The sequence below is a fragment of the Schistocerca piceifrons genome, chromosome 3 (genome assembly GCF_021461385.2).
Source record: "Schistocerca piceifrons isolate TAMUIC-IGC-003096 chromosome 3, iqSchPice1.1, whole genome shotgun sequence".
In the NCBI taxonomy this organism is placed as follows: domain Eukaryota; kingdom Metazoa; phylum Arthropoda; class Insecta; order Orthoptera; family Acrididae; genus Schistocerca; species Schistocerca piceifrons.
Genome location: NC_060140.1, coordinates 693,918,465 through 693,946,118, shown reverse-complemented (window position 1 = coordinate 693,946,118; position 27,654 = coordinate 693,918,465). Strand labels below are relative to the sequence as shown.

General features: G+C 43.8%; 1 protein-coding gene across 2 annotated transcripts in view; it reads right to left on the bottom strand.

The window, feature by feature from the left end:
- Positions 1 to 373: 373 nt before the first annotated feature.
- Positions 374 to 27,654, bottom strand: part of LOC124789684 (ATP-dependent translocase ABCB1-like) — a 238,757-nt gene continuing 211,476 nt past the window's right edge. For both annotated transcript variants that reach the window (XM_047257121.1, XM_047257119.1), the window contains 7 exons: positions 27,137 to 27,340; positions 18,950 to 19,191; positions 11,929 to 12,088; positions 8,910 to 9,104; positions 3,316 to 3,522; positions 3,068 to 3,214; positions 374 to 1,187 (listed from right to left, as the gene is read on the bottom strand). In XM_047257121.1, the coding sequence (XP_047113077.1) occupies positions 993 to 1,187; positions 3,068 to 3,214; positions 3,316 to 3,522; positions 8,910 to 9,104; positions 11,929 to 12,088; positions 18,950 to 19,191; positions 27,137 to 27,340 (1,350 nt within the window). In that variant the 3' untranslated portion in view covers positions 374 to 992. The remainder of the gene's footprint in view (positions 1,188 to 3,067; positions 3,215 to 3,315; positions 3,523 to 8,909; positions 9,105 to 11,928; positions 12,089 to 18,949; positions 19,192 to 27,136; positions 27,341 to 27,654) is intronic.

Below are 27,654 nucleotides of genomic sequence, written 5' to 3'. Positions count from 1 at the left end.
TCTTTCTCGACTTTCACAAGCAGTTGGTATGTCACTTAAATATTAGGAGATATTTCCTTTTGGCATGTTTGATTACAAGTCACACTACAAAGTGTGAATTTTTTAAAAATCTGTACTAACAAAAAATTTTAGAAAATAAGGACCTCACGGAGCAAAACAGGAAAATGCGATACAAAAATACATAGAAATGGTGTTTATAAAATCATGAATGTATAATAATGAATTTATATAACGGTATAAACAGAAATATACAGTATAAAATATCAAATGTACACAACTAACTACATCAGATATATTTAATAAATAAATTAAAATGCACATTAAGATCACTGTATACTATATATAACAACTTATATTTTCTAAGAGTAATGTTTATACTGCAACAAATATTAAACTCAGAGTGTAACATTTTATGGACTGAGACTATGACATTTTGATTTCTAAATTGGACAGTTTTAATTTCCACTTTCTCTACAATTTTTTTTTACCCTTAGTGGTTAGAGTTTTCTGATAAACATGTTTAGTTGCAGTGAGTAGTTTCATTCTAATATTTGATGTTCTTCTGAATTATTTCCTGCTTTCTAAGAATTCTTTCACAGCATATTTTGATAAATTTACTTTTGATAGGTTTACTCATTTACTCAGGCCCTTGTTATTGTCAATTTTGTTCCAGAAAAATATTTGTATACTTTTGCTCGTTTTGAATACCATGACAGGAGACATTCTTCATAATATACGATATAGAGTAAATAGCAGTTACAGAGGTTTTTAAATATATGTGTTTTGTTTCTTCTATTATTCATCATTCAAGGAGATAAAACTATATATGCTGAATATTTAATATTCTGTAATTGTCTGTCCCATGCTACTCGTAGGAACTTATGTTGTCTTGGTTTAACAAAGTATTTCGAAACAGGACAGATACCACAAAAACTATTGCAAATGTCGGTTGTTTCGACTAGATTTCAACAGAAGCTACTTTCACGACATTGTTACGTTGACTGGAGACAATGCAGTTTGTGATAGATACCTCGCTTTGCCAAAAGCTCGGCATGTTTTCCAATTTCCGCTATTTTTCCGTTGTTGATGACACATATAAGATCTGCATCTTGAATTGTTGACAATCGATGTGCGATGGTAATGCAAGTTCGACCCTCTTTTGCCTTATCCAGAGCTTCTTGCACGATCTAAAAGAAAGAAAAAAGAAATAAAAAATGAATAAAGGAAAATTGGGGCTCAACGTTCTATCAACAACAGATCATTAGAGCGAGAGAGAGAGAGAGAGAGAGAGAAGCTCGGATTAGGCAAGGATGGGGAAGGAAATCGGCCGTACCCTATCAGAGGAAAAATTTCAGCATTTGCCTTAAGTGATATAAGCCAATCGCGGAAAACAGAAACCTGAAAGGCCATACGGACATTTGAAACATTGTCCATACAAATTTAAAAAAAAGTTTAGTGTTAGTTATGACTGCCACTTTGCACTCGTTTCAATTTCTGAGCTCTTATTTATTTTTGACTCTATCCTTAGAAAGAAAGATAGATTGACTCCTATGGTAGCTTCCCTGCAACAGCCTAAAACAGATAGGGCTCAATATTGTTGATTTTGAAGCATATAGTGAAAATTTTTGGAAGTATTGCGCAAGTCCGAATAGCTGCTTTGGTAACTACAATAGGATATTACTACTATCTTTGTAGGGAAGAAATAGTGACGCTTATTTAAAAAGGAGGAATAGACGAGGTCCTCAAAATTACAGTTCGAGCTGTGAGTGGAAAACGTTCTGTAAAAAGATATAATGAATAGTCGAAATTAGCCCACTCTTTAGTACGGAATCTGCGGTTGAAGGAACTCAAATATACAGGCTGTATGATAACTAATAACGAAAATTGACATCGTAAAAGCATACGATAATAGAAACAAAGTCGTTCCAGTAGACACGGCATATCGACTCGCCGCGCTGTCTAGAGCAGCTATACACGTCTGCGGGTGCACACAGACAACGCTGTTAGCTGTTAGTCACGGTGCAGCAATGCCTTAGCGGATAGTGTTAAGCACACTTCGTTAGCCCTGTAGTCTTTGTCACATGGTTTTACAGAAACAATTCATCAAAAAACTTTGATTTTTACGTTACGTATAGCTTTGTATGTCAGCTTCATGGTGAGGTGTCCTTCATCTTCCTAATAGTCAAACTTATTGTGATATTCTCCTTTAAATAAGTCTCTGTCCGACATGATGACATATAAAGCTATAATAAACGTGAAAATCAATGTTTTTAGTGATTAGTTTCCGTAAAATCGTTGGAGAAAGACAGCAGGACGTATGCCTCGATTCTGTCATTGCAGCACGTCACCGATCGGGGTGCCGAAATCGGGCAAAGAATGTCTTGTTAATTCTGGGTGCCATTGTGTGCTGGCTCATTATGTAACAAAACGACACTTTCCGGGTACGGACCATATGCCTTTGAATATTTATTTTGTCAAGAGCAAACGATTGTTTGGAATTTGGTTTTTATGTTTTACATTGTAGTTTCTGAATATCGGGTCATAAGCAAAATTTTTTTGATTGCCTCTGACAGAAATATAAATTATGAAGACTTCCAGTTGAAAAAAAAATCAAGCATCTCAGCTGTACAACACGGAGAGAACTAGGCTCTTCTACCTGTCGAGCAAATTGCGGAGTTCGGACACGTGGATTAATGGATCTTTCTTCGACATTTCTCGGTGCAAATTTCACTGGGCGCAATTTACAAGAAACCAAAGGACGTGCAACCAGGTGAATGGATAGTAAATAGACTAAAATGGTTCTTTGTTGGTTTCCAGGACATAAGAAATATAGACAACGGCGGAAGTGGGTAGAGAACGTTAGAAAACATATAGGATCGACACTGAGTCGTAGAACGGAGGGCCGTACTGCGTGGAAGAGTCTAAAGGAGAACTTTATGCAGCAGTGGATGCAAAATTATGCATTAGCTCTGACATTTTGTACAAATAATGCAACGTAATGCCATAAAACTACGCAGAAGAATAATTAACTTATCTCGAGAAGCAAAATAAAATAAGCAACACTGACCTTTTCGCTCTCCGTATCCAGTGCTGAAGTAGCTTCATCTAGTAGCAGGACACGTGGGTTTCGAACTAACGCCCTCGCGATCGCTACGCGCTGCTTCTGGCCTCCACTGAGTTGAGTTCCTTTCTCACCCATACGTGTGTCGTAACCCTGAAAGTAAATAAGTTAAAGTTTCTTTCAAAACACCCAAAATATTTCTGAACTAATGTATTGTACTGATATATACAGAGAATACTGACTAATGCAACTACCTGTGGTAACGCTGATATAAATTTATGGATGTTCGCTTTCTTCGCCACTTCTATGATTTCGTCCATGGGAACGTTCCGGCTGTTATCCCCATAAGCAATGTTTTCAGCGATGGTTCTGTCGAAGAGAACAGGTTCTTGCTGTACGAGACCCAACTGAGACCTCAGAGCCGACATCGTAACTTTGGATACGTCCCGTCCGTCAAGGTCCTGGAAGACATACCATGCTTGTGGATTAGTTTATTTTCAGTCTCCAACGCCAGCTTTTGTTCATAATTCACCACCTGTGTATGCATAAGACTAGAAACTCTGTTTTAATTCTGTAGAAGTTAATGATATTTATATAAAAAGGGGCAAGTAAACTATCTTTTGTTTCCAGGATTCTGACAGCACTGGACAGGCAATGATGCTTGTGATGACCAGTTTCAATCTTGCTGTTCTTTTGAATTTCTCATCGAACACTCAGTTCGCTGCCGGCTTCTTATACACGTCAGGTTGCGTAGTGGGTGCATAATGAAGCCTACGCGACAGAAAGAACTGGATGGGGAACGTATTTGAATTTGGTCTAAAAATACTAATTTCTTTTCAGTCTTCATTTGTGTCACACAGGAGTTGCGTTCCGTATACGATTCGGCATCTTTTTGTTTTCAAGACGACCACTGTGAACTGTGTTCGTAAAAAATAGGGTTCGTGTTCGTGTTTGTGTAAGGCGTCTTAACAGATGGATACTACTGTTATACTGGGGCCAAAAATATCAGTCAGTTCTTTGTCAGACGTTAAGATCCTCACAGTTTAACTTCACACCGGGTGTTATTAAGAAATCGTTAAGTCGTCAGTTTTTAACGTTTTGTTCTTTAGAAGTACCTTGCTGTTTCATTTTCTTGTACGACAGTAATATGCCTGAAAAGTGCGGTCTGATAATAACATAATTTAAGTGATTATGAAAGTTTCGCGTCAAAATATGTATCCTGTTACTTGACAGACTAAAAGAGATACATTGGGCACTGGATGACCCAAACAGCTATCAGTGAAGAAAATCAGTAAATATATTTCTGTATAATCTACTCAAGTACACATGAGGATTAATTAAACCAAGTTCATTTCCTCAGCAAACCGATTTAGAGTATTTGCTGAACCAACAAACAATTGCACAATGTAGTTGGAATGTCACATTACTCTCAGGATCATCTTGTGAGCTATGGGACGAAGAAGCGAAATTTTTAAATTTTATGTATCTATTGAACCGCAAATTTATCTGCAGTTGATACAGAGTGCGCTGTGGACAATATTCACGTTCAGCAACTGATTATTTCCGTGCTGCCACTCTTCATTTCCAGTGTAATTGTCATCTATTACTAAACAGCTTATCGATTTCACTTTCGAGTTCTATATTTTCTTTCTTTTTAGTCAGAAAAGCTATGTTGTCTGGAAATATTCATGTAAAACCCCATTTCATTTTTAATCCTACTCTGAAATGGTCTCCGTCGTCACAGTCTCGGCGTCAGTGCAGAGTTGCAGTTACTACATACTGTAACCTAACTTACACCCTTTTCAGTCAGAGTTACTGTGTCGTAATTATCCACTCAAGTTAATACCACTTGGGCTTTGCAGATATTGATCTTTCCCATATTTCACCTGCCTTTTCCCACTTTAAATTAGAAAGGAATTTTTATACATCCAAAAATAGCATGAATATATCATTAGTCTTCTTCGTTCTTGATAAATACTTATCAGAATTACTTATGTGGTATAATTTAAGTCAAAACTCATTGTTGTACAATGCCTCTTCGGTTTTTATTTCCACTTGCTCAACCAGAAATATGTAAGCGTGAAATGTCATTCTGATCATGGAGCAGCTTTTTCAAATCTTTTTCAATATTGCAATGACAGATGTATGACGAATGTTTTATTGCGCATGGCTTATTGAGTTTCACGTGTTGAGTTAGCAGTCGGGCTGTCCCCACACTATAGCACCATTTGCTGTTTTCGCATTACCATCCCACAGCTCTCCAATGAAGCTCCCCATTACAAAGAACCTATTGCCTGTTAAAGGTCACCCGCTCGTCCGCCTATAGCACATCATGCCAGTCCATCATTACCGAATTGTGTCATAACTGTTGTGGAATATTTCACAGTCACGAGGGGCTTGACCGACTTCCTGGATGGACTGATTTCAATCCTGGATTGCCATGATGTGAGATTTACGCTTTCGGTTCCAGCTCTCGCCGCTCCCCGTCTCCCGGTCCTATATCTTCGTGAGCTGAGGAATATTTAATGGATACGGCTCCTCCAATTGATCAGCTAAGACTCTTGCAACCCCACAATAATGGGTCTTTCCATCTATTTATAAACAATACATTACAACTGTTATGTTGAAGGTGAAATGGCTCTGAGCACTATGGGACTTAACTTCTGAGGTCCTCAGTCCCCTAGAACTTAGAATTACTTAAACCTAACTAACCTGAGGACAGCACACACCTCCATGCCCGAGACAGGGTTCGAACCTGCGACCGTAGCGGGCATTACCTTGCTGAAATGGAAGCCCGTGAAGGGTTTCCTTGAAAGGCAACAAAACGGAGCATAGAATATCGTCGACGTACCGCTGTGCTATAAGAATGCCGTCAGTGACAACCAAAGGGGTCCTGCTAAGAAATGAAATGGTACCCCAGACCATCACTCCCGTTGTCGGGCCTCAGCTGTCTGGGGCGTCTCCAGACTCGTCCTCGCTGGTCATCGGGGCTCATTTCGAAGCGAAACTAATCACTGGAGACAATTATACCCCATCTGATAAGATTACAGGCCAAAGACGTATCTGGGACACCAAACTGACTGTCGCCCGTCGTACAGCCTGGCGACCATGAGTAATGGTCTGGGTTGCCATTTCTTCTCATAGCAGCATCCCTTTGGCTGTCATACATGGCTTGCTTACGGCCATCCCCCATTTGTTGGCCTTTATGGCAAGCCATCCTTGACTTACATCTCAAGCAAAATAATGACAGCCTGCACACGGCGAGAGTTTTTACTGTTTGACTTCGTGCTTGCCAAACTCTTATCTTGGCCAGCAAGGTCGCTGACTCTGTCCGCAGTTGAGAACATTTAGAGCATTATGGGCGGGGCCCTCCAACCAGCTCGGGATTTTGACGCACATTGGACAGAATTTGGCACGCCATCCCTCAGGAGGACATCCAACAACTCTTATCAATCATTGCCAAGTCAAATAAGAGCTTACATAAGGGCCAGAGGTGGACCAATGCGTTACTGACTTGCTGAGCTTGTGAAGCTATTTTTCTTGAATAAATACTCCAATTTTTGTGAAATAGTGATCATTAGTTTTTCTGTACATGTACATCACATCTCTGATTTCCGTTCCATTCGGATAATTCCTTCATGTTCCGTCCTTTTTTTTTGTCTTAGAGTGGAGTTTAAAAGCTACAGAGATGAAATAAAAATGTGAAAAGACTAAACTAACTATGCACAAATGATATTTAAAAAACACTCTTCATAGATCAGTATTGAAAGAACACTAGGAACTCATTGTGAGAGAAAGTTTAAACAAACACTGCACTGCTTAAACAAACACTTGAGTATCACTTAATGGGAGGGATATTCATTTATTAGCAGTTATGGGGAGAGCGAAGGCGCATTGGTCCTTTGGGGTAGTTAAGATGTTTAAAGAGATGCTTGGTTCTTGTGAGTCGGGTTGTGATGATACGTGTACTGTGGCAGGATGACTGATGAGAAAACATAAGGTCAGGTTACAGATAGCCACTAGGGTTAATCAACAAAGACCGAGACTCATGTTTTTTACAGATACTTATTCTTCCATTTCAATGTTTACTTGATTTTTTTCAAAGTACACCTTTCCAACTCGAATGCACATTTTATAGCGTCTGTGCGAGTTCTCGAACACACTATGTAGGCCATTATTTGTCAAGTCCTTGAGAATCGATTCATTTTTCTCGAACACTGCTTCAGAGTTCCCAGATCGAATGCCCCGAAGCTTTGCCTTTAGTATTGGTGTGGGGGGGGGGGGGGGGGGATTATAGGGTGCAACATCGGGGATATAAGGCGGATGCGGGAAATTGCAGGACTCGACATGAGACGTGAGGTCGCCCCTGTTGTCATGATGAAGTCGCCACTCAGTATTAGAAAGTTCTGGTCGTTTCCTTGCAATGTGCTTCCTCGGTTTAGCTGATACTGACCTGTAGTATGGTGCTGTAACAGTAGTATGAGGGGGAAGTGCCTGCTGGTAAATCGTCCCAAGACAATCAAAAAATCACTTTATCTGCAGATGGATAACTTTCGCCTTATTTGATGTTTGAGAAGCTGGCGATTTCTACGCTGTGCTGGATCGTCTTCCTTCAGGATCGTAATGATGCAGCCATGACTCATCCCGGGTGACAATCGAATCCAGAAACGAATCCCCTCCATCAGCAAAGAGACGCATCCCCTCACAGATTGTCTCTATTCGCACAGCCTTTTGTTCGGGAGTCAACAGACGTGGCACCCAATGGCACAAACACGTGTTGTACGGAGATGATCATGGATAATCATAAAGAAACTTCCATATGAAATTCTCAAACTCGACTGAGGTTACGTAATATTATCGGGCGATCCTCAAAGACGGTCATAGCAGCGGCGTTGAAGCTGATTTCAGTCACACAAGGAGCCGAAACGCAAGGCCCACCACTCTTAGAACAAAGAAATCAATTTTCTTTGAAGTCCTTGAACCAGCTAAACACTGTTGCACAAGGCAGTGCATCTTCACCGTACGCTTGCTGCAGGTTTTTATAAGTTTCAGCGGCTATATGGTTTAAACGAACACAGAATTTTATTGCGCCGTACTGCTCGTCTCGTGGCATCTCCATTGCTTGGTATGCGAAATTCATAGAATGTCTACAAAGTAAAGGATTATTGTCAACCTACCGACACGAGAATGCTGCCGCCTGTGGACATTACACATTAAAACCAGCTCTTTTCAAATATTCATGGTACAGATAGGAATCTATCACGGAAACTACAGGAAAAAATCGGTCTCAGTTTTTGTTGATCAGCCCTCGTAGGATGGGAGCCGGGCCAAGGAAGCTCTGGAATCGGAAAGGGGAACGGAGGAGAGGGTTAAATCGATTGAGGGTGGGGGGGGGGGAGGAGGTGTCAGGCCGTGTTTCCTTGCAAGGTAGTGGGAATCTCTTAAAATTGGCCTGAGAGAGGATACAGAGAGTGTGTAGAGCAGATGGGACGTGTTGATACAGGCGCGACAGCACACCTGGACTGGTGATAAGAGGGTAACAATAAAGTTGTAGGAGTCGAGTTCACGTTATATATAGGGTATGAGAAGGTGGGTAAAAGACATGAACTGGTGAAAGATTCTTGTAGAGGAGTGCATGGACAAACATAAAGCTGGTCTTATACATCGTATGCCCGTATTTTGTTCATTAGGTGACATACAGGAAAACAGCCACCCCATTTTGAGAGTTTGATATCACCTAAATTCATATATATCCCGAAAAGTTTTAGCTGCCACCTTCCCGTCAATGAACTCCAGCTACTTGCACAGAACTTCGGGCCTTGGACTTTCGCTGCCTGTCTGTACTCACCACTGTCCCGGAGGCGGGATCGTAGAACCTCTCGAGCAGCTGAATGCAGGTGGATTTGCCGCAGCCAGAGGGCCCCACCAGCGCCACCGTCTGGCCTGGCCTCACAACGAGGTCTAGCCCCTTCAGCACCAACGTCCCTGGTCGCGTCGGGTAGCAGAATTTGACGTCCGAGTACGATACGTGGCCTGCAGCTGCCTGTAGAAAGTATAGAACAAAAAGTAAATAGGACTGTATTTGAGTAAATCTTTTCCTTACATTCACTTCGAGTCTCTCATACATTCGAGAAGCACGTTTGGCATAGGTATGCCTGTTATAAAAACGTTTTGGAGATGCTTGTTATCTATTGGAAGCGAGAGAGATTACAATTTAACGTCCCTCCGATGAAGGAGTCAATAGGGACGAAGTACAAGCTCGGGCTGAGGAAGGAAATTGTCCGTGCACTTTTAAAGAAACCATTCTGGCATTTGCCTAAAGCGATATAAGGAAATCACGGTAAACCTAAACCTGGATGGCCGGATGGTAGCTGGAACCACCATCCTCAAAAATATGAGACCAGCGCCTTACCACTGCATCACCTCGCTCAGTACATTTTTGCAAAGGAACTAAATATTTATCACTATAAATTCATTTGTCTTTATCACAATATATAAATAATGATTATCTGCCTGATTCCACTTATCGAAAAACGATCTGTAGATTTACGAAAAATAAAGGGAAACGGTTATCATTAAAGGAAATCACATTAGTGAAAGCACAAGATATAACAAGTAGTTTTTAAACACTGTCAGCTGTACTCCCATTATATTTACGTTGTAATTGCGCGCCCTATTTGTCGCGTTTGTAAGCTGTTACTGGTGGCGCATAGGGACGCATAGCGGTTGGTCTAGTGGCAGCTATCTACGATTCCAGCAGTGCATTGGCCCTATTTTGAACGCCTAAACGATTTTCTATTTGCAATGCACGCTTTTTGATTACGTCTCACAAAGTGCTTCGTGATACCAGTTGCAATAGGGGTACATTATGTTTTCATTATTTTGAAATATTTAAGAAAAACTGATTTGTTACCTCTTCAACTTCCAACTTTTTCAGTTTCCTTGTACTTTTCGTTGATCTGAAGATGTTTATTGGACAACAGAAACCGGTTATCTAACTCTTTCTTCGTACTGCGGGTAGATGTATCAATTTATAGTAAACTATCACATAATGCGTTGCCTCTTTAATTACGTCTGATAAATATTTAATTTCACTGTCAGTAGGACCAGTCCTTAAACTTGGAAGACAATCGACCAGAACAGAGCTGAGTAATAGGATAAACCTAGCGCGTAAACTGAACAATGGACTCATTAGGCCTTGTACGGGTCTTCCTATGTATTGGCCAGTTTACACGTCAAATGTAGAGTTGCTACCCAGTTACGGTATAAGAAAGAGTCCACTGGTTTGCGCACCATGCATCACAAACGTTTTTTTTTTTACACCGTGTCAGCCAACGAAAAATATCCTGAAAGCGATTGAAGCAAATTTTGCCTGAGACTTTTGCATGTTCGTAGCAAATGTTAGAGTTTATTCTAGATTTTTTAAAGCTCGCTTGCTCTGTTCTTTACAAAATGTTAGTTATAATGCTCATATAACAGGCGAGTAGATGGCATTTTTCTGACAAAAATATCTTTCTTCATCTGTTACGAGTATGGTTTTTCAGACAATGATTGTTACGTGAACCAAACAGTGAACAAAATCGTAGCTCACCTCATTTCCATGACATATGACGTTTACTAGAAGCTACTGATGTCTAGTGGCCAACTTCACAACGGCACAAATTTCTCGTTTTTCCTGGATTTGAGATGAGCACTGAAGCCCATACTTTTTTCGTGCTCCGCTATCTTTAACTTGTTTCTTATTTTATGACTATACAATTCAGAGAACTTTAACTTTTGTTGGTGGTAGGGGTTGGTGTGCCTTTAAAATTACATTTTGTGTGGCGGAAGTCATTACACCGAGCGATCTTCAGTGTTAAACAAGATAACCAAGTGCTTTCAGTCTGTAGTCACTGGTAAGTAAGGGTCGACTCATCTCTTCTCAGCCACAGAATTATGGAATCTACGTGTTGAAGATCTGACCAGTGACATGCTGTATAAGCCATTGTATGAGTTTGCAAGTGGTTAAACGTCAGTAGCCTTCAACGCTGACAATGAAAGTGATCTGCTGGCACCGCATAATGTGGTGTGGATGTGGACAATGTGAAAAAAATCTTCAGCATAATTAATGCATAAGATAGAATGACTTCGAAGGAGTTTAGAGTAGCTGTCATTGTAATGCTTCAAGGGCCTCAATGAGTTCGCCTACAGCAGGAACAAATGTAGCTCTGTGTATCAGCTGTTACAAACCATACGTTCCACAAGGTAGACAGGTAAAGGAAGCCGCACGTATACCTGTGAAAGGAATACCTAGAAGGTGTGCTTGTGTGATACAGTGAGACACCATACATGTGGTGCTGGACTCAGGGCGAGCAATAATAAGGACTGTTTTCGTATGTGGTTTCACTGTGAAATCACAGAAAAAATACTCTACAACATTTTTACAGAAAACACTTGCAGTTCTTCTTATTTGACACGTACTTTATTGTACTCGTGTAAAGAAAAAATCATTCTATCGTAGATTTCACTGCTGGTAGGGTCATGTGAAACATAAGAAGGTTTGTGTTGAAAAAAAGGAAAAAAAATCTTAAACATGGCTGCGAAACAGCAACTGTGTAAATCTGACAACCGTTACAAAACAGCTGGTTATTAGCCCTTGACCTAGGTTTCGATATTTCTAAAAATATCTACATCATGTGATGTAACAAGGCCGACTCCTTCTGAAGAAGATATTTTTAGAAATGTCGAAATCTAGGTGAAGGGCTAATAAACCGTTGTTTTGCAACTAGTTGGGTCAATTTTTCAACCCCTTCAGAAAAAGAAAACAACTTACAACGTAGACAAGGCTTATGAACTTCCAGATGGTGTCTTTATGTATTCATGCTTACCCATCCATCGTGCGACGCTCCGTCCGGATCTGCGATCTTCGGCTGCCGGTTCACCAAGTACACGATTTTAGACGCGCCAGTGAGTCCTTTCCTGAAGTTCGGTGCGAATGACAGTGCACCGGCGATCATCATAGAACCAAGGATTAATGATTCCACAACTCTGGAAAACGAAACGGAGATAGGTTATAATTATCCGTGAATAGTGATTCTGATCTTTAATAGAGCGAACAGTGGTGTGCTAGACATCTCAATGTCTGGTTCGTAGCAAAATCTGTAAATCAAAGGCCTCCGCAGAGTTTCTGCATGTATGTTCGAGCTAATCTCAGGAACCGGAATATTGATACAGTTTACATTAATAGATAGACTGATTCACGAGGAAGGTTTGTGTACATAATTTATAAATATTTCGTTCTAAATGGTGAACTATGACGAATTAAAGTCCCCTATTGTCGTGAAAACGATGCCACTGCCATCTAGCGGTGAATGGCAGAACTCGTTGGAATCATCCATACATATTGTCAAGTTCCCCCATCACGTTTTTTATTTATTTATTTTCTTGTTTGATCTGTGTGAAGGCTAATCTGAGAAACTGATACAGGTATTTTGATACAGTTTTTTCACTTGAATTAACATTATGCCAGCAAGTCGTTTGCTCATAGATACTTAGTGCTGCGCGTGCGAAGCCGCTGGTTACACTTGAAACAGAAGATGGTACAATTGAGTCACTACACGGGTTGGTCGGAAACAATTTACACCTCCGCCAGTGTGCCCCAAGGCTCCGTCCTCTCCCCCCTTCTGTACCTTTTGTACACGGCGGACATGCCGCCGCCGTCGCCCCCCGTCCACCTCCTCCAGTTTGCCGATGACACCGCCTTCCTCGCCCTTGCCCCCACCCTGCAACGCTCCCAACGCCTTCTCCAATCCCATCTTGACCGATTCACCGCTTGGTGTAACCAGTGGTTGCTCAAGGTCAATCCTTCGAAAACCCAGGCGATCATTGTAGGCAAAACTACCCCTTCCTTCCGCCTCCTTGATTTCTATCTCACCGTCTATGGCCGTCCCATCGCCCTCACTCCCACCCTTAAGTACCTTGGCGTCACCCTCGACCGCCGCCTCTCCTGGACTCCCCATCTCCATACAATCCAAGCCAAGGCACATTCCCGACTCCGTCTCCTCAAGCTCCTTTCCGGCCGTACGTGGGGTCTGGACCCTTACACAATCCTCCACACCTATAAATCCCTCATCCGCCCTATCCTTTGTTATGCCCATCCAGCTTGGATCTCCGCCCCCCCCACCTTTTATAAATCCCTCCAAATCCTTGAACGCCATGCTCTCCGCCTCGCCTATCGCATCCGTCTCCCCTCCCCCACGCGGATCCTGTATGATCTCATCCCCTTCCCCCACCTCCTCCTTTTCCTTGGAAGGATACGGATCCTGTACACCTCCCGTAAACTCGATCCTCCTCACCCGCTCGTCTCCCCAATCCTCTCCCATCCCCGCCTGCTGCCGCGCCTGTATTCCCTCGTCCCGCCCGGTCTCCATCTCTCCACCCTCCTTACTCTCTCCCAAGGTGGCTTCCGCCGGCTCCCCCTCCCTGGTGATGTCCTCGTCCCCTCCATCTACCCCTCTTATCAACTTTGACCCTGCCCCCCCCATTTCCGGTGTCCTTTCCCTTAGGCACCCTCCCTCCCTTCTCTTCCCTTCCCTTCTCTCTCCTTTCCCCCGTCTCCTCCCTCCACCCCTCTTCCCCCGGGCTTCCCCTCCCCCTTCCTCTCTCCTCCCTCTCTCCCCTGCCCGTGGCGTCTCTGCTCTCCCCTCTCGCTCTCCCACTCCCCCTCTTCCTCCTCCCCCTCCTCCTCCTCCTCCTCCTCCTCCTCCACCCTTGGCAGGTCCCCGGACTCGCACACGCAAAGTGAACATTCGCGCGCCGGAGATCATCGCCCTCAGTTTAGTGTCTGTGCCGTCGTGTTTGTGCATCTGTGTTTTTCGCCGTCCACGCTCCTTCGTTCACATGTGTCGTCTAACTCGTCAGTGTTTGTGCACAGTGCCGACAGTTTTCTTGTTTGTTTCGTCGAGTGTGAACGGCTTCATGTTTTTTAATTATTGTATCTACTGTTTTTTTAACCGCCGCTCTGTTCCTTATATGTCTCACATTCTTTTTATTGTCATGCTTACGGCTGAAGAGCGGACTCAACTTTTCCGCTGCCAGCCGACCTTGTATGGGGTGTTCAAATAACAATAAAGAAAAAAAAAAAAAACAATTTACAAAACTTGCAAAGGTGTTGCAGGGTAGATTGTGCTGAGAAATAACTGCCCAGAAAAACATTCTATACGTCGCATTGGTTCCGATGTAATTAGTATTAACATTAGTCAAACAGGTCGTAAAGTGCGCCCTGTGTTTCTGACCAACCTGCAAAGGTCTGCTTGGAGAAATACATCAGCAAGTCTGGAACCTACTTCGGTACACAATTTGATTACTTCATGACGAGAATCGAGTCAGTAAATAGAGATAACCTACGTTTCAAGATTGGCGCACTAGTCATAAAAAATGATGGATTCTTCGTGAAACTGGTACACGGAGGTGTTAAATCATTAAAACGACGTGCAGGATCTGTAATTTAGCCCTCACCATAAACAGATTGAATGTATTGTGTGTAAATAAGCAGAGACCACTACCAACAATAACAACCGGAAAATGTGTAGGACTTTTCACCTTTAGCGGTGTACAGTGGATAACCACATAAAATTAGTCGCAAGAAATGGATTAGCTAGAATGAGATTCTTGCAAGAACCCTAAGGAAATGTAATTCACCCAAAAAAATGGTTCAAATGGCTCTGAGCACTATGGGACTTAACATCTATGGTCCCCTAGAACTTAGAACTACTTAAACCTAACCAACCTACGGACATCACACAACACCCAGTCATCACGAGGCAGAGAAAATCCCTGACCCCGCCGGGAATCGAACCCGGGAACCCGGGCGTGGGAAGCGAGAACGCTACCGCACGACCACGAGCTGCGGACGTGTAATTCACCCACGAGAGAGACAGCCTAAAACAGTTGTTCGGCCAATACCTGAGTATTGTTCGTCAGACTAATTAAAAGAGGAAGCAGAAATAAACCAAAGAATAGCGGAGCGTTTCGTCACTGTTTCGTTTAGTAAGCACTGTAGCGTTAAGTACATTCAATCAAACTCTTGTGGTAGACGCTAAAAGGAAGAAGAGCGTAACGGACAGGTTTACCATTAACATTTCGAGAATGCACGTATAAAGGAAAACCAAGCCACAGATAAAGGACCATGAGGTAGAAAATAAGAACTCGAGTTCCTTCGGAGGCTTATATATTAAATTCCTTGGGATCTGACATTTAAAATTCAAAATTTTAATATTCTAGAGACAAGTTCTGTCCGCAGGTAGCCTCCACAGTGCTCCGCCTCCATGGCGACAGCAAATCGCTTTAAAGTCTCTGTCTCACACAAAAATCACATAACAATTCAGAAATTCACATATAGTATATAGTGTTTCTAATAATGTCAGAAATTTGTTCTTGATTTTGGTTAGGGCCAGTTTTAGATAAATTTTCCCGAAACGGGTGAATGTTTCCGTCTGAGATATAGTTTACAACGTATCACGCCATATCTCCAAAGCTACTGAACTGACTAAAATACTTTTTCCGGCGACTAAAGAGAGACCTCGCCGGGCAACGGATCCTTAAAAATTTGCGTATTGAATTGCTTGACTAAGAGTATGAAACATACTTGTATGGTTACGATGTACGAGAGGAATTCAAAAAACTAGTTACTCTCTATTATTGCTGGCCAGGTAACTTTTGTTGAGTGCTAACACGGATACATGATACTATTTTTCAGTTGAGTCACCAAGTCTCTGCAAACAACGGTCGGAAGATTCTGCCAGTCATTCAGTTCCTCGGCGGTAGAAATTTGCTCCTTGGTGACGAAGCCTTTTGAGAATCGATATGTAAACGTCCTCGTTGTTAGAAAATGTCTTTCCTCGTGATGTTCTTCCAGCTCGCCGAAAAGATGGAAATTGCTTGGTGCAAGATCTCGTCTTCCCGATCAACATCACCCACTTCTGTGCAGCCTAGGTCAAATCGTTGGCACTCTTTCACTGCTACTGGAAGTTACATAGTATTTGGTCCAATAGTGCCAGAATTCCACAGTCAGTATGTGTGTAAATTAAACTTTTTTCCCACAAGAATCATTACTGTTCTGCGTACTCCAGCGGAGGATTACTTCTCCATTTACCGCACCATTACTCTTCCACACTATGATTCACCTGTTAATCGTACCGCAGGAGAATTGTGTCTGAAAGAAACTCGGAACATGTACTCGTACTCTCTTCTGACGGTGCGCCTCTCCTCATACCCAATGGTCTTAGTGGGTGCGATATGGTAACTTAATTTCTGAAGCCCCTACGTATTATTTTTAATGTAGCAGTTCGCTCCTAAACACATTGCTGGTCATCAAAAATCACAAAATCAGGGAAAATACTTCATAATTTTACTTATTGAGAAAGTACAGTGTAGTGACTAGAATACGTGATTATCTTCATAAGTGATTTGGGGGTATACAAAGTGCGAAAACTATTACAGGGAGATGCTACTTCTTGCAGCAACAATGCCTCTAACCTGGCTGACTATCGAGTCGAACTGAGCTTGGATAATGACATGCTGTTTCACCTCTGTGCCTGAGTTCATCATTCACAACGGCTGGCGAGTGGTGGCGTTCTAGTCTCTTGGCAAACTTTACCAAGTGCTTTCAATAGATGAGAGAGAACTTGCTGATTAAGGCAGCAGTCGAACGCATTCTACGTCGCAGTGGATCAGAACAGCATGAGAACAGTGCAGCCTAGTGTTATTTGAAAAACGATGACGCAGTAATCTCTAAGATACGTTGCAGCCACGGACCTCAGCACCAGAAACGAAACGGCTGTTGTCAAAATCACTGACCATGCGAATCAGAGGCTATCAGGATGTATGCCCAATGGCACCCCATACTATCAAGCCAGGCTTAACATAGCCTGTACTCCTCAGAGCCTATGCCCGTGGATACGTCTATTGTGACGTCTCAGAACCGAGACTCATTTCAAACGCGGCGCGCTGCCAGTCCTGTGTCCAGTATTGTCAATGGGCGCAAAAGTGTCCGCAGCCACGTCAAGGGAAGCTGCAACAGTGGTCACCGAGCTGCGAGTGTTCCTGCAGACAAGACCATTTCCTGACTCAGGCTATTTTACGTTGCTATTGGATCCTTGACAGCCGAACAAACAACAAGTCTGTTCTCTCAGGCGCTAGTCACGTGGGGCTACTGAGATCGTGCATGTCGTTCAGTATGGCCTACCTGAACCTGTCATTTCCAATTTCGTGAGATCTCGAACAACGTAAGCAGGGATATGGGGAAACGATTAAACACAGTCTCGACAGGCCGCAATCCTGCTATCGAATTTCGACACTTGCTGGTCGACCTTCCTTTTGTTTTGATTCATCAGTCGTGTTACTGGTTTGGTGTGGCACGGTACGAATTTCTCTTCTGCGCTAACCTCTTCATCTCACAGTAGCTCCTGACCCTATTTCCTCAATTATTTGTTGGAGTGTTCAGGTCTCTCTCTTCCCCTAAAATTTCTGCCTTCTGAAGTTCCCTCTAATACTATGGAGGTTATTCCCTGAGACCTTAACACATATCCTATCGTCCGGTCCCTAGTTATTGTCAGTGTTTTCCATATGTTCCTTCTTTGGCCGGTTCAGCGGAAATCATTCGCACTCATTTACGAGTGCACCTGATTTTCAACATTGTTGCATTCCTCTATAGTACCACAAATCATACATTTCGATTGTCTTCTGTTCCGCACAATGCTGTGCTCCAAATGTACGTTCTCAGAAATTTCTCCCTCAAATTAAGGCTAATTTTTGATAGCTGTAGACTTTTCTTCTCCAGGAATGGCCTCTTTGTCTGTGCTAGGCTGCTTTTCACGTCTTCCTTCCTTCTCCGTCAGGGGTTATTTTATTTCCAAGTACCAGATTTCCTCATCTTCGTCTACTTCATGATCCCTAGTTCTAATGTTAAGTTTCTCGCTGTTCTCGTTTCTGCTACTTGTAATTACTTTCATCTTTCTTCTATTTACTCACAATCCATATTCTGCACTCATTGGACTGGTCATTCCATCAAACAAATCCTGTAATTCTACTTCACGTTCATTGAGGATAGCAATATCATCAACGAATCTTGTCACTGATATTCTTTCACCCTGAATTTTAATCCTACTCTTGAACCTTACTTCTAGTTTTGTCGGTGTTTCTTCGGTGCATAGGTTGAGTAGTAGGGGCGAAAGACTGCATCCCTATCGTCCACCCTTTTTAATGCGAGCATTTCGTTCTTTGTTTTCTAATCTTATTGCCCCTCTTGGTTATGGTACATATTGCATATTACCCATCCTTCCTTGCAGCTTACTTCTACTTATTTCAGAATTTCAAACATCTTGCAGCATTTTGTAACATCGAAGGCTTTTTCTCGGTCGACGAATGCTACGAGCGTGTCTAGATTTTTCTTCACTCTTGCTTCCATTATCAACCGCAGTGTCAGAACTGCCTCTCAGGCGCTTTTGCCTTTCCTAAAGCCAAACTGATTGTCATCTAGCTGACACTCAGTATCGTTTCCCATTCTTCTATATATTATGCTTGTGAGCAGCTTGGATGTATGAGCTGTTCAACTGATTGTGCGATAGTTTTTTACACAAGATATAATACAATCTTCTCACCAACAGCCAACATTCAAGTGTAGTTTCTGAATGAGAAACTCACAGAGAAATCTGCTCTTCAGTGCAGAATGGAGGTGCTTTTATTCATACCTGTTGCCTATGGTCACGCAGAAATGCTTTCTCTTGGCTGTCGAAGTACGCAGTACAGTTAATACCAGTCTGAAGTTTGTTGCATTCCGCTCTCATGAGGTAATTTAAATTGGCAGCAGCATATTTTGGAACATTTTTTTAGAGGAGTGCAAGTTCTTACTTGAAGACATCCTCGTAGGGCAGTCCGTCTGAGAGGATGAGGACCCCTCCGTAATACATGCAGGCGGCGTAGGTGAAGGTGCCGATGCTGCGCGCCAGGCTGAAAACTGCGGCGCGCACGTGCGTGTTCCTCTTGGCCCGTCGCAGCGCGGGCTGCAGCTCCGCCAGGTACTTGCCGTGGAACAGCCGCTCGCGACCTAGGCCGGCCACCGTGCGGATGTTGCTCACGGCCTCCACCGCCAACTGCAAACAACCACCTCAGCTCCGTACTTTGCTTATCTCGACTTGTGTTTTACTTAACAATAAAATTAATGAGCCGATAGATAATTACGCCACGGATAGCCCCTTGTCTTCCTTAGTGGCCAGTTTGTTTATGGAGGACTTCGAGTTGGAATATAGTCGTTTGGTACTGGCAGTACAATGGAGATATTTTGATGACCCCTGTAAGTAGGTTGTACTTAGGTTCACTAGGCCTCTAGGCTGAACCAACTGCAAAACTATTCAACACAATTTATTAACGGTGCTATGAAGTGGGAGGTAATTCTAACATAGTGAAAGCAAGACATAAGAAAAATAAAGCACCTTCATTACGTTTGCTGACTCATTAAGCGTTCGATAATGTAAATGGGTAGAAGATCTTCAAAATTCTCAAAAATAAAAAAGAAAGTAGAAGCCTTACAGAAAGACAGGCAATATACATTATGTAAGAGAACCATGAAGGAACAGTAACAATTGAAGAATAAAATCTTCTCGGTTTTCGAAGAAAATTCTCCAACTTTCGATGGCCATCCCCGCCATCGTTGTCAGGAGTAAAACTACTGACTGCCGGAGGCTTTTTTTTGCTTTGTTGAAATTTCATTCCCCAGCCCCATATGGGGCGGGGGGGGGGGTCGCTGGCAACGGCATAATCCGCCGCTCTTCAGTCGAGTGATACAGTTAATAAAAAGATGAAAACAAGACATATAAAAGGCGATAAAGGGGGACATAAGAACATAATAAGGAGAGAGAGTAGGGGTTAAAATATGCATTTACACTGAGATGTTGATGTGGGACACTTAAAAAAGTCCACATAAAGACAAAAAACACAACTGACGATTAGTGGAGCATGTAAAATACACTGAAGTCACACGCACAAATTAAAAGTTGGCAACAGTATTAAAACACTCCTGAACGAAGACACGTTAAAACCACTACATGAGACAGAGCACACATGACGAAGAACAAAACGGCCAGGAGAGACCTGCTGAGGGAGGGGAGGCCTGAGTGGAGGGAAAAAGAGGGGAGAGGAAGGGTCAGAGGTGAGGGGAGCTGGAGGGGTGGAATGAAAAGAAAGGGGGATTGGGGGGCGCAGCAAGGGGCAGGAGACGAGTGGGGTGGGAGATGGATTGGGAAGGCAAGTTAGGAGGGAGGGCAGAGACACAAACGGGTGCACTGGAAAGGGAGTGCGGTAGAGAGGAGGGAGGAAAAAACCGTTCAGGAGAAGGGAAGAAGAGGGGGGAGAAAGCCTTGAGGAGTGGGAGGGGGGAAGGTGGGGTTAGAGTTGGTAGAAGGGGTAGAAATCAGGGCAAAGCTCGTCATCCAGGAGGGGTAGGTGCTGGAAGTTGTGTTGGGAAAGGAGGTGGAGGGTGTGGAGATGGAGAGAGAGTGGGACACAGTGGTAAAGATGCGGCAACAGGCTGGGGGTAAAGTGGATAGAAGACACTGGGAGGGGGGGTGTCGAGACTGTGGATGATGTACAGTGTGCAGATGTGTTCGAGGAAAAGGAGAAGACGTGTGAAGGGGATGAGGTTATAGGGGATCCACATGGGGGATGCGAGGTGGATATGGAAGGCAAGGTGGAGTGCATGGCGTCCAAGGATTTGGAGAGCTCTATAGAATCTGAGAGGGACAGAAATCCAGGTGATGCTGTCGTCCAGTTAGACGGGAGATTCAGGAGGCAGAGTCGATTGGGGATTTGTGTTGGATCATAAGGAGATGGTGAGTCCAGATGAGGTGAAGGTCAGGGGTGAGGCTAAGGTAATTCAGCACAGGAGTGAGATGGATAAGATTACTATAAATGGTGGGGTAAAAATCGTGGAGCCAGAAGGAGTGGGTGGTATGACCTTTGATGATTGCCTGGGTCTTGGAAGGGTTGATGACAAGGAGCCACTGGTTGCACCAAGATAGGAAGAGGTCTCAGAGGAGGGTTTGTTGGGTTTGGGGAACAGCAGGATGTGGGAAGTCTTCCACAGGTTAGGGTAAAAGCCGGTAGAGAGGAGGATGTTATACAGGGTCGCAAGGACAGCCAGGAAGGATGGGAGGGATTCGTTGAGGTGATGGTAGGTGACACCATCTTGACCAGGGCAGTGTTGCATTTGGAGTGGAGAATGACTTTGATGTCATGTGCAGTAATGGGAGTGTTTATGTCTGAGGAGGTAACTGATTCAAGTACCTGAAACTGGGGGCGAGGGGTGGGACAGAGGTATCACTGCATTCAAGGACTGTGGGGAAAAGGAAGTAATCAAAATGGAGATCGTCAGGAATGGAGAAGACGTCAGAGAGATGGGAAGATAAATGGTTTGCCTTACTGGGGCTGTCTAGGAAGGGGCTGTTGTTGTGGGGAAGGGGGTAATGTGGGGCAGGATGGCTCCAGTAAGGCAGTGGAAGGCAGACCAGTACTTGGAGGAGTTGACAGGGAGGACAGAGTTGAGGCATGTACATGTCTGGGGCCAATCCTGGCTTTTCTTTGCTGTTAGGAGGTTTCGGATATGTCGTTATAATTTCCAGTGGCGGAGGAGTATATCCCAGTCATGGATGCAGAGGAAGGAGTGGTAGAGCTTGTAGGATTCATGGAGAAGAAAGATGGCCTGTGGAGGAAGAGTAGGGCAGTGAGAGTGGATAAGTTTGGTAGGAACATAGGTCTCCATGGCGTCAGTGATGGTCTTCTGGAAGAAGAATGATGCATGGGTGATGTCAGTGATATGGTGAAGGGTAAGGGGTGGCTTCTGACATGTGAGGTAATGGATTCCCAGTAGGCGTCCCTGTCAGTGCATTGGTAGTCGTCATGGACGAACTTTGTTGGGGCAGCAGGGTCGGTAGGGGGGCAGGAGAGGGGCGGGGGGTGATGAGCTGAGGAGATAGTGAGACGGACTGGGAGGTGGTCACTACCAATAGTGTTGGGGACATCTGTGGCGATACGACCAAGGAGGTTTGGGGATGTGAGGACGACATTCAGGGCAGAATTACTTTTGGGATGGGTGTGCTGTGGCAAGGGAGTAAGGTCACCAAGGAGGGTGGCGAGGAACTGATGCCACCGCCGAAGGGTGGCAGGGACACGGCTGTGGATGTTGAGGTCTGTGGCAATCACATAGGTGGAGAAGGTACAGTCAGCATGCAAGATGAAGTCGTAGGGGAGAGGAGCTGTGGGACGGACATAGACAGAGGCACAGGTGACAGTGAGGGGGGTAAAGATGCTGAGGATAAGGTGTTCAGTTGGGTCATTGAGCAGGGGTTGTGGCTGGGCAGGGATGTGCTTGAGGTTGTAAAAAGCGAGCCCACCTCGTGCGAGGGAAGGGGGATTGTCGGTACAGTGAAGGAGATAGGGAGAGGTCCGGAGGCTGGCACTGTTTTCTGCTTATATAGGTACGATTGCAGCCTCTGGCACCAATCAGAGGACCGAAACGAGGCGTGCGCTGAAGGGGAGTTGGGCTGCTCGTAGCAGCTCGGGTCTGCCACGAAACCGAGTGACCTCAGGTGGAGCGAGAGGCAGCCCCAGGTTTGAAACTGCCGCTCCCTTCACCCTACAAGCGTCAAGCATCCGTCTTCGCTTCCTTTCGAAATCCAAAGCCCACCCCAACGCCCTACTAACTGTGTATTCTTGGTCTCCATTAAAAATGTTGCTGTTTATTCTCCTCTCAGCTGCCTCCTCTGTAGCGGAATCACAGTATTTTGATGCATGAGCCAAGACTCTTATGTTTTCAAACTGAATTTTGAGTTCGTTTGCTAGACAGTGCTAAGCTATGGCCGACTGGTCAAGCTCACTTTTTTTAATACGGCACTTTCGATCGTTACAACGCTCTGCAACTGTGCGAATTGTTTGACCTACATAGGTGCTGCCGCATTCGCAAGGAACACCATACACACTGGGCACGAGAAGAGCTATTTCGTCTTTAACAAGGAGAAATATATCTCGTATCTCGGGGGCAGGCTGGAACACTGGTCTCAGTCCATGTCTCTGCACCACATGTCAAAACTAGCTGCTCATTGCCCACAGTAGGGCATCAAAGTCGTCGGCTTGGCTTCTTCTGCCGATTCACAAGGCGTCCTCCTTCGTTGACACCTCAGAGCGTTTACAGTGCCTCCCTGTCTCTAAATACGTGTCTCAAGTGCTGCAAATCAGACTGTAGGTGGTCGTATTCAGAAATAATTTTTGCTCTGCGGATTAAAATTCGGGGTGAAAGAAGATCAATAATAAGATTCACTGATGAAATTGCTATCCTTTATGAAAGCGTATACTGCATCGAATGAACAGTCCAATGATAATAGAATATGGTTTGAGAGTAAACCGAAGAAAGACAAAAGCAATGACGACTGGAAAAAAATAAGATTACCAATAAATTTAACATGTAAATTTGTGTCCACGGAGTAGAGGAAGTGAAGAAGCTCTGCTATATTGGAAGCAAAATGACGGGCGAAGCACGGACATAAAAAGGAGACTAGCACAGGCAACGAAGACATTCCTGGCCAAAAGAAGTCTTCCAGTATAAAACACTGGATTTAATTTGAGAAGAAATTTATGAGAATGTACGTTGGAGACAGCACTGTATGCTACTAAATCATGGACTATGGGAAAACAGGAAAAGAAGAGATTCGAAGCGTTTGAGATGTGGTGCTACAGAAGTGTGTTGAAAATAAGGTTGACTGAAAGGATAAGAAATGAGGTGGTTTTCCGCAGAATCGGAGAGAAAAGAAACGTGTGGAAAACACCTATGAGAAGGAGGGATAAGATTACAGAACGTCAAGCAATAAGTTCCATAGGACTAGAGCCAATTTGAGTCACTTATGAGATTTCATAGACCACAAGTATCCTGTATCAAATTCTTCGTCCCGAGTTCCTCTACATCCCTGTGCTGCATTGTAAACAGTTATTGTTTAGACTACCAGTATATATATTATTGAGTTGCGCACAAATACTTATCGTTTCCTTTAAGTCTAATAAACACAACAGAGACTTTAATCATCAATAATATATTCGCCTTCACCATTTACAACAATCTGCCGACACTGGGGTAATTTTTCGATTCCGCGACTATAAAAGTCACGTGGTTTTTAGGCGGTGAACTCGTCGAGCCATGTTTGGAGCTCATTGTCATCCGTAAAGCAAGTTCCTTGAAGGTTGTTCCATAGAGAGCGGACAAGATGAAAATCCAAGGGTGCAAAATCAGGTGATTAAGGTAAGTGAGGGACGATTTCCCAGCCCAACTCCTTCATAATGTTTTTTGGCAGTCTAGCACAATGCGGGAGGATGTTATCGTTGAGTAACATCTTTTGTGGATGCGGAAAGATGCTGCTTTGTTTGGATTCAATCAGTCCTTCCTTTTCCTTATGTTAGCATAAAGACCCCATTTCTCGTCACCAGTAACGATACAGTATACGAATGGTCGGTGTTGTTCGCGAGCCAATTGACGATAAGCAAGCAAAGTTGCACATGTAATTTTTGTGATTTTCGCTTATAGCATGCCGTACCCCTACACCAGATTTTGGGACCTTCTCCACTGCAAGAAAATGTCGCACGATAGTGGCATGATCACAGTTCATCTCATTTGGCAGTTCTCTAGTACACTAACATGGATCATTGTGGGTTAATGCATTTAAACGATCTTCATCAAACACCGAAGCTCTTGCTGAGCTTGGTGAGTCACCAGCGTCAAAATGGTCCTCCTTAAAACAAGAAAACTATTTTCATACCGTGCTCTGTCCAATGTAATTATCCCCAAACATGGCGCAAGTGTTTCTGTCTGTGTCCACTGCTGTTACCCACATTTTGGACTCAAACACAAGAACACTTCGGAACTGTTCCGATTTCTTCGCTTGGTACTCCATTTTCTGGCGTCCACAGCTCCACCCACTATTTCGACATGACAAAATTACAGTAAGTAAACCCACATACAAACAGTGTAAGACAAATAAAAATAAAAATCGATGCATAAATGTATAGCAACTGGAATACCATGCGTATGTAAGAGGAGCGTTCTTCAATATAATCTCCTGTTCAGTGGGACGGCCATACGCCACCTTACTTGCAGGGTCTGTAAGCGCGCATGGTGCTACTCAATGTGTCGACGTCGTGCTGCTTCAGTAACCTCGGTGTCGTCCACGTAATGCTTTCCGCGGAGTGGATCCTTCATTGGACCAAAGAGGTGGAAGTCGGAAGGTTCAAGATCCGGGCTGTAGGGTGGATAAGGAAGAACAGCACAATTTTTTTGTGAGCTCCTCTCGGGTGCCTGTGAGGCCTTGCGCTGTCATGGATAAAGAGAAGTTCATTTGCATTTTTGTGGCTAACACGCTGAAATCGTTTCTTCAGTTTCCTGAGGGTAGCACAACACCCTTAAAAGTTGATCGTTGACCGTGAGGGTGGACGTCAAACAGAATAACCCCTTCAGAGTCCCAAAATACCATCGTCATGACTTTACTGGCTGAGGATGTGGCTTTGAACTTTTTCGTCGGAGGAAAGGTGATGTGACGCCACTACATGGACTGTAGTTTTAGTTTGCGGTTCGAAAGGATAAAACCACGTTTCTTTGGCTGTAACGATTTTAGACAAAAAATTGTAACGATCATCCTCGTAACGCGCAACCAGTCCCGCAAGGATGGTCCTTCGTTGCTGTTTATAGTATTCTGTTAGGCAGCGAGGAACCCGATGAGCACACATCTTTGAGTGCCCCAACTCGTGGATGAGTGTGACAGCAATATCAACAGAGACGTTCACTGGGCAGCGAGGTATTAGGCTGTGATTAGTCGAATGAGAATGCTCGCACATTCCAACATTGCAGGAGCCACAGCTGTATGCGGCTGGCCGTGTCGCGGGAAATCGGACAGATTTGTGAGACATTCTTGCGAAGACTTGTCCAACAACTCACCGTGCTTTTGTTTACTTCCAGGTCTCCGTAGACATTCTGCAAGCGTCTATGAATATCTGCAATGCTCTAGTTTTCCACCAAAAGAAGCTCAATGACAGGTCTCTGCTTGGAACGCGCCTACGTTAAAGAAGCCATTTTGAAGGCGTCATAAGGCGCCGCCACCTATCGGAACTTCATGAAACCGTGTGTTGAAAGGTGGATATAAGATGAATATCAACAAAAGCGAAACGAGAATAATGGAATGTAGTCGAACTAAATTGGGTGATACTGCGGGAATTAGATTACGAAATGAGACGCTTAAAGTAGTAAAGGAGTTTTGCTATTTGGGGAGCAAAATAACTGATGATGGTCGAAGTAGAGAGGATATAAAATGTTGACTGGCAACGGCAAGGAAAGCGTTTCTTAAGAAGAGAAATTTTTTCTGAAAGTATTTGTACGGAGTGTAGCCATGTATGGAAGTGAAACGTGGACGATAAATAGCTTAGACAAGAAGAGAATAGAAGCTTTCGAAATGTGGTGCTACAGAAGAATGCTGAAGATTAGATGGGTTGATCACATAACTAATGAGGAGGTATTGAATAGAATTGGGGAAAAGAGGATTTTGTGGCACAACTTGACTAGAAGAAGGGATCGGTTGGTAGGGAATATTCTGAGACATCAAGGGATCACCAATTTAGTATTGGAGGGCAGCGTGGAGGGTAAAAATCGTAGAGGGAGACCAAGAGAGGAATACACTAAACAGATTCAGAAGGATGTAGGTTGCAGTAGATACCGGGAGATGAAGAAGCTTGCACAGGATAGAGCAGCATGGAGAGCTGCATCAAACCAGTCTTTGGACTGAAGACCACAAGAAACAACATGAAACTATAGGGGCTGAAGAGGGAAATTTCACGATGTACCACAATAAATTCTGCATTTTTTCAACCGACACTGGCAGAGAAAAAAGTGCTGAATTACTTACTGAACGCCCCTCGGTACTTGACAATGTTAATCATCCGAATATTGAGGTATGTACTACAGTAGCCAACAATGTACTTTATATGAAAGTGGGTGCCCCTAACGGTACATACCTTGGTGGCCTTCTCCATAGCCTTCTGCTTGCTGCTGGCCTCGCCACGCACGAGGCGATCGTCGAAGTACTGAGCCAGCAGCATGATGGGCATGAAAGCGATGGCCACCAGCCCCAGCCGCCACTCGTAGACGAGGCCCAGCGTCACCGACACGACGAGCGTGCCGAGCGCCTGCACCACGGAGCCGATGCGCTGTCCGGTCGCCTGCAAACCGTCACAGCTCAGGAGATACGGAACTGCTGGCGTTTATTCGCATATCAGAAACTATAACGGACCCATCAATGAACGTAGAATTAACATGAAGAGATCTGAGGAAAAAAAGTGATAATAATGCCATAACAAGGAGAAGACTCAAAACTGGGTTGATTGGTAAACGGACTGAAAAATGTCCCCAATCATAGCACAAGAGAGGCGAGTAGGTCCTGATCAGAGTTACGGTTGTAAAAGAAGGAATCTAGCTTTTCGGCTTGTCTGGTAGCTTTAGACTTTAGTTCACCTTGACATATTCGTGCTTTTAA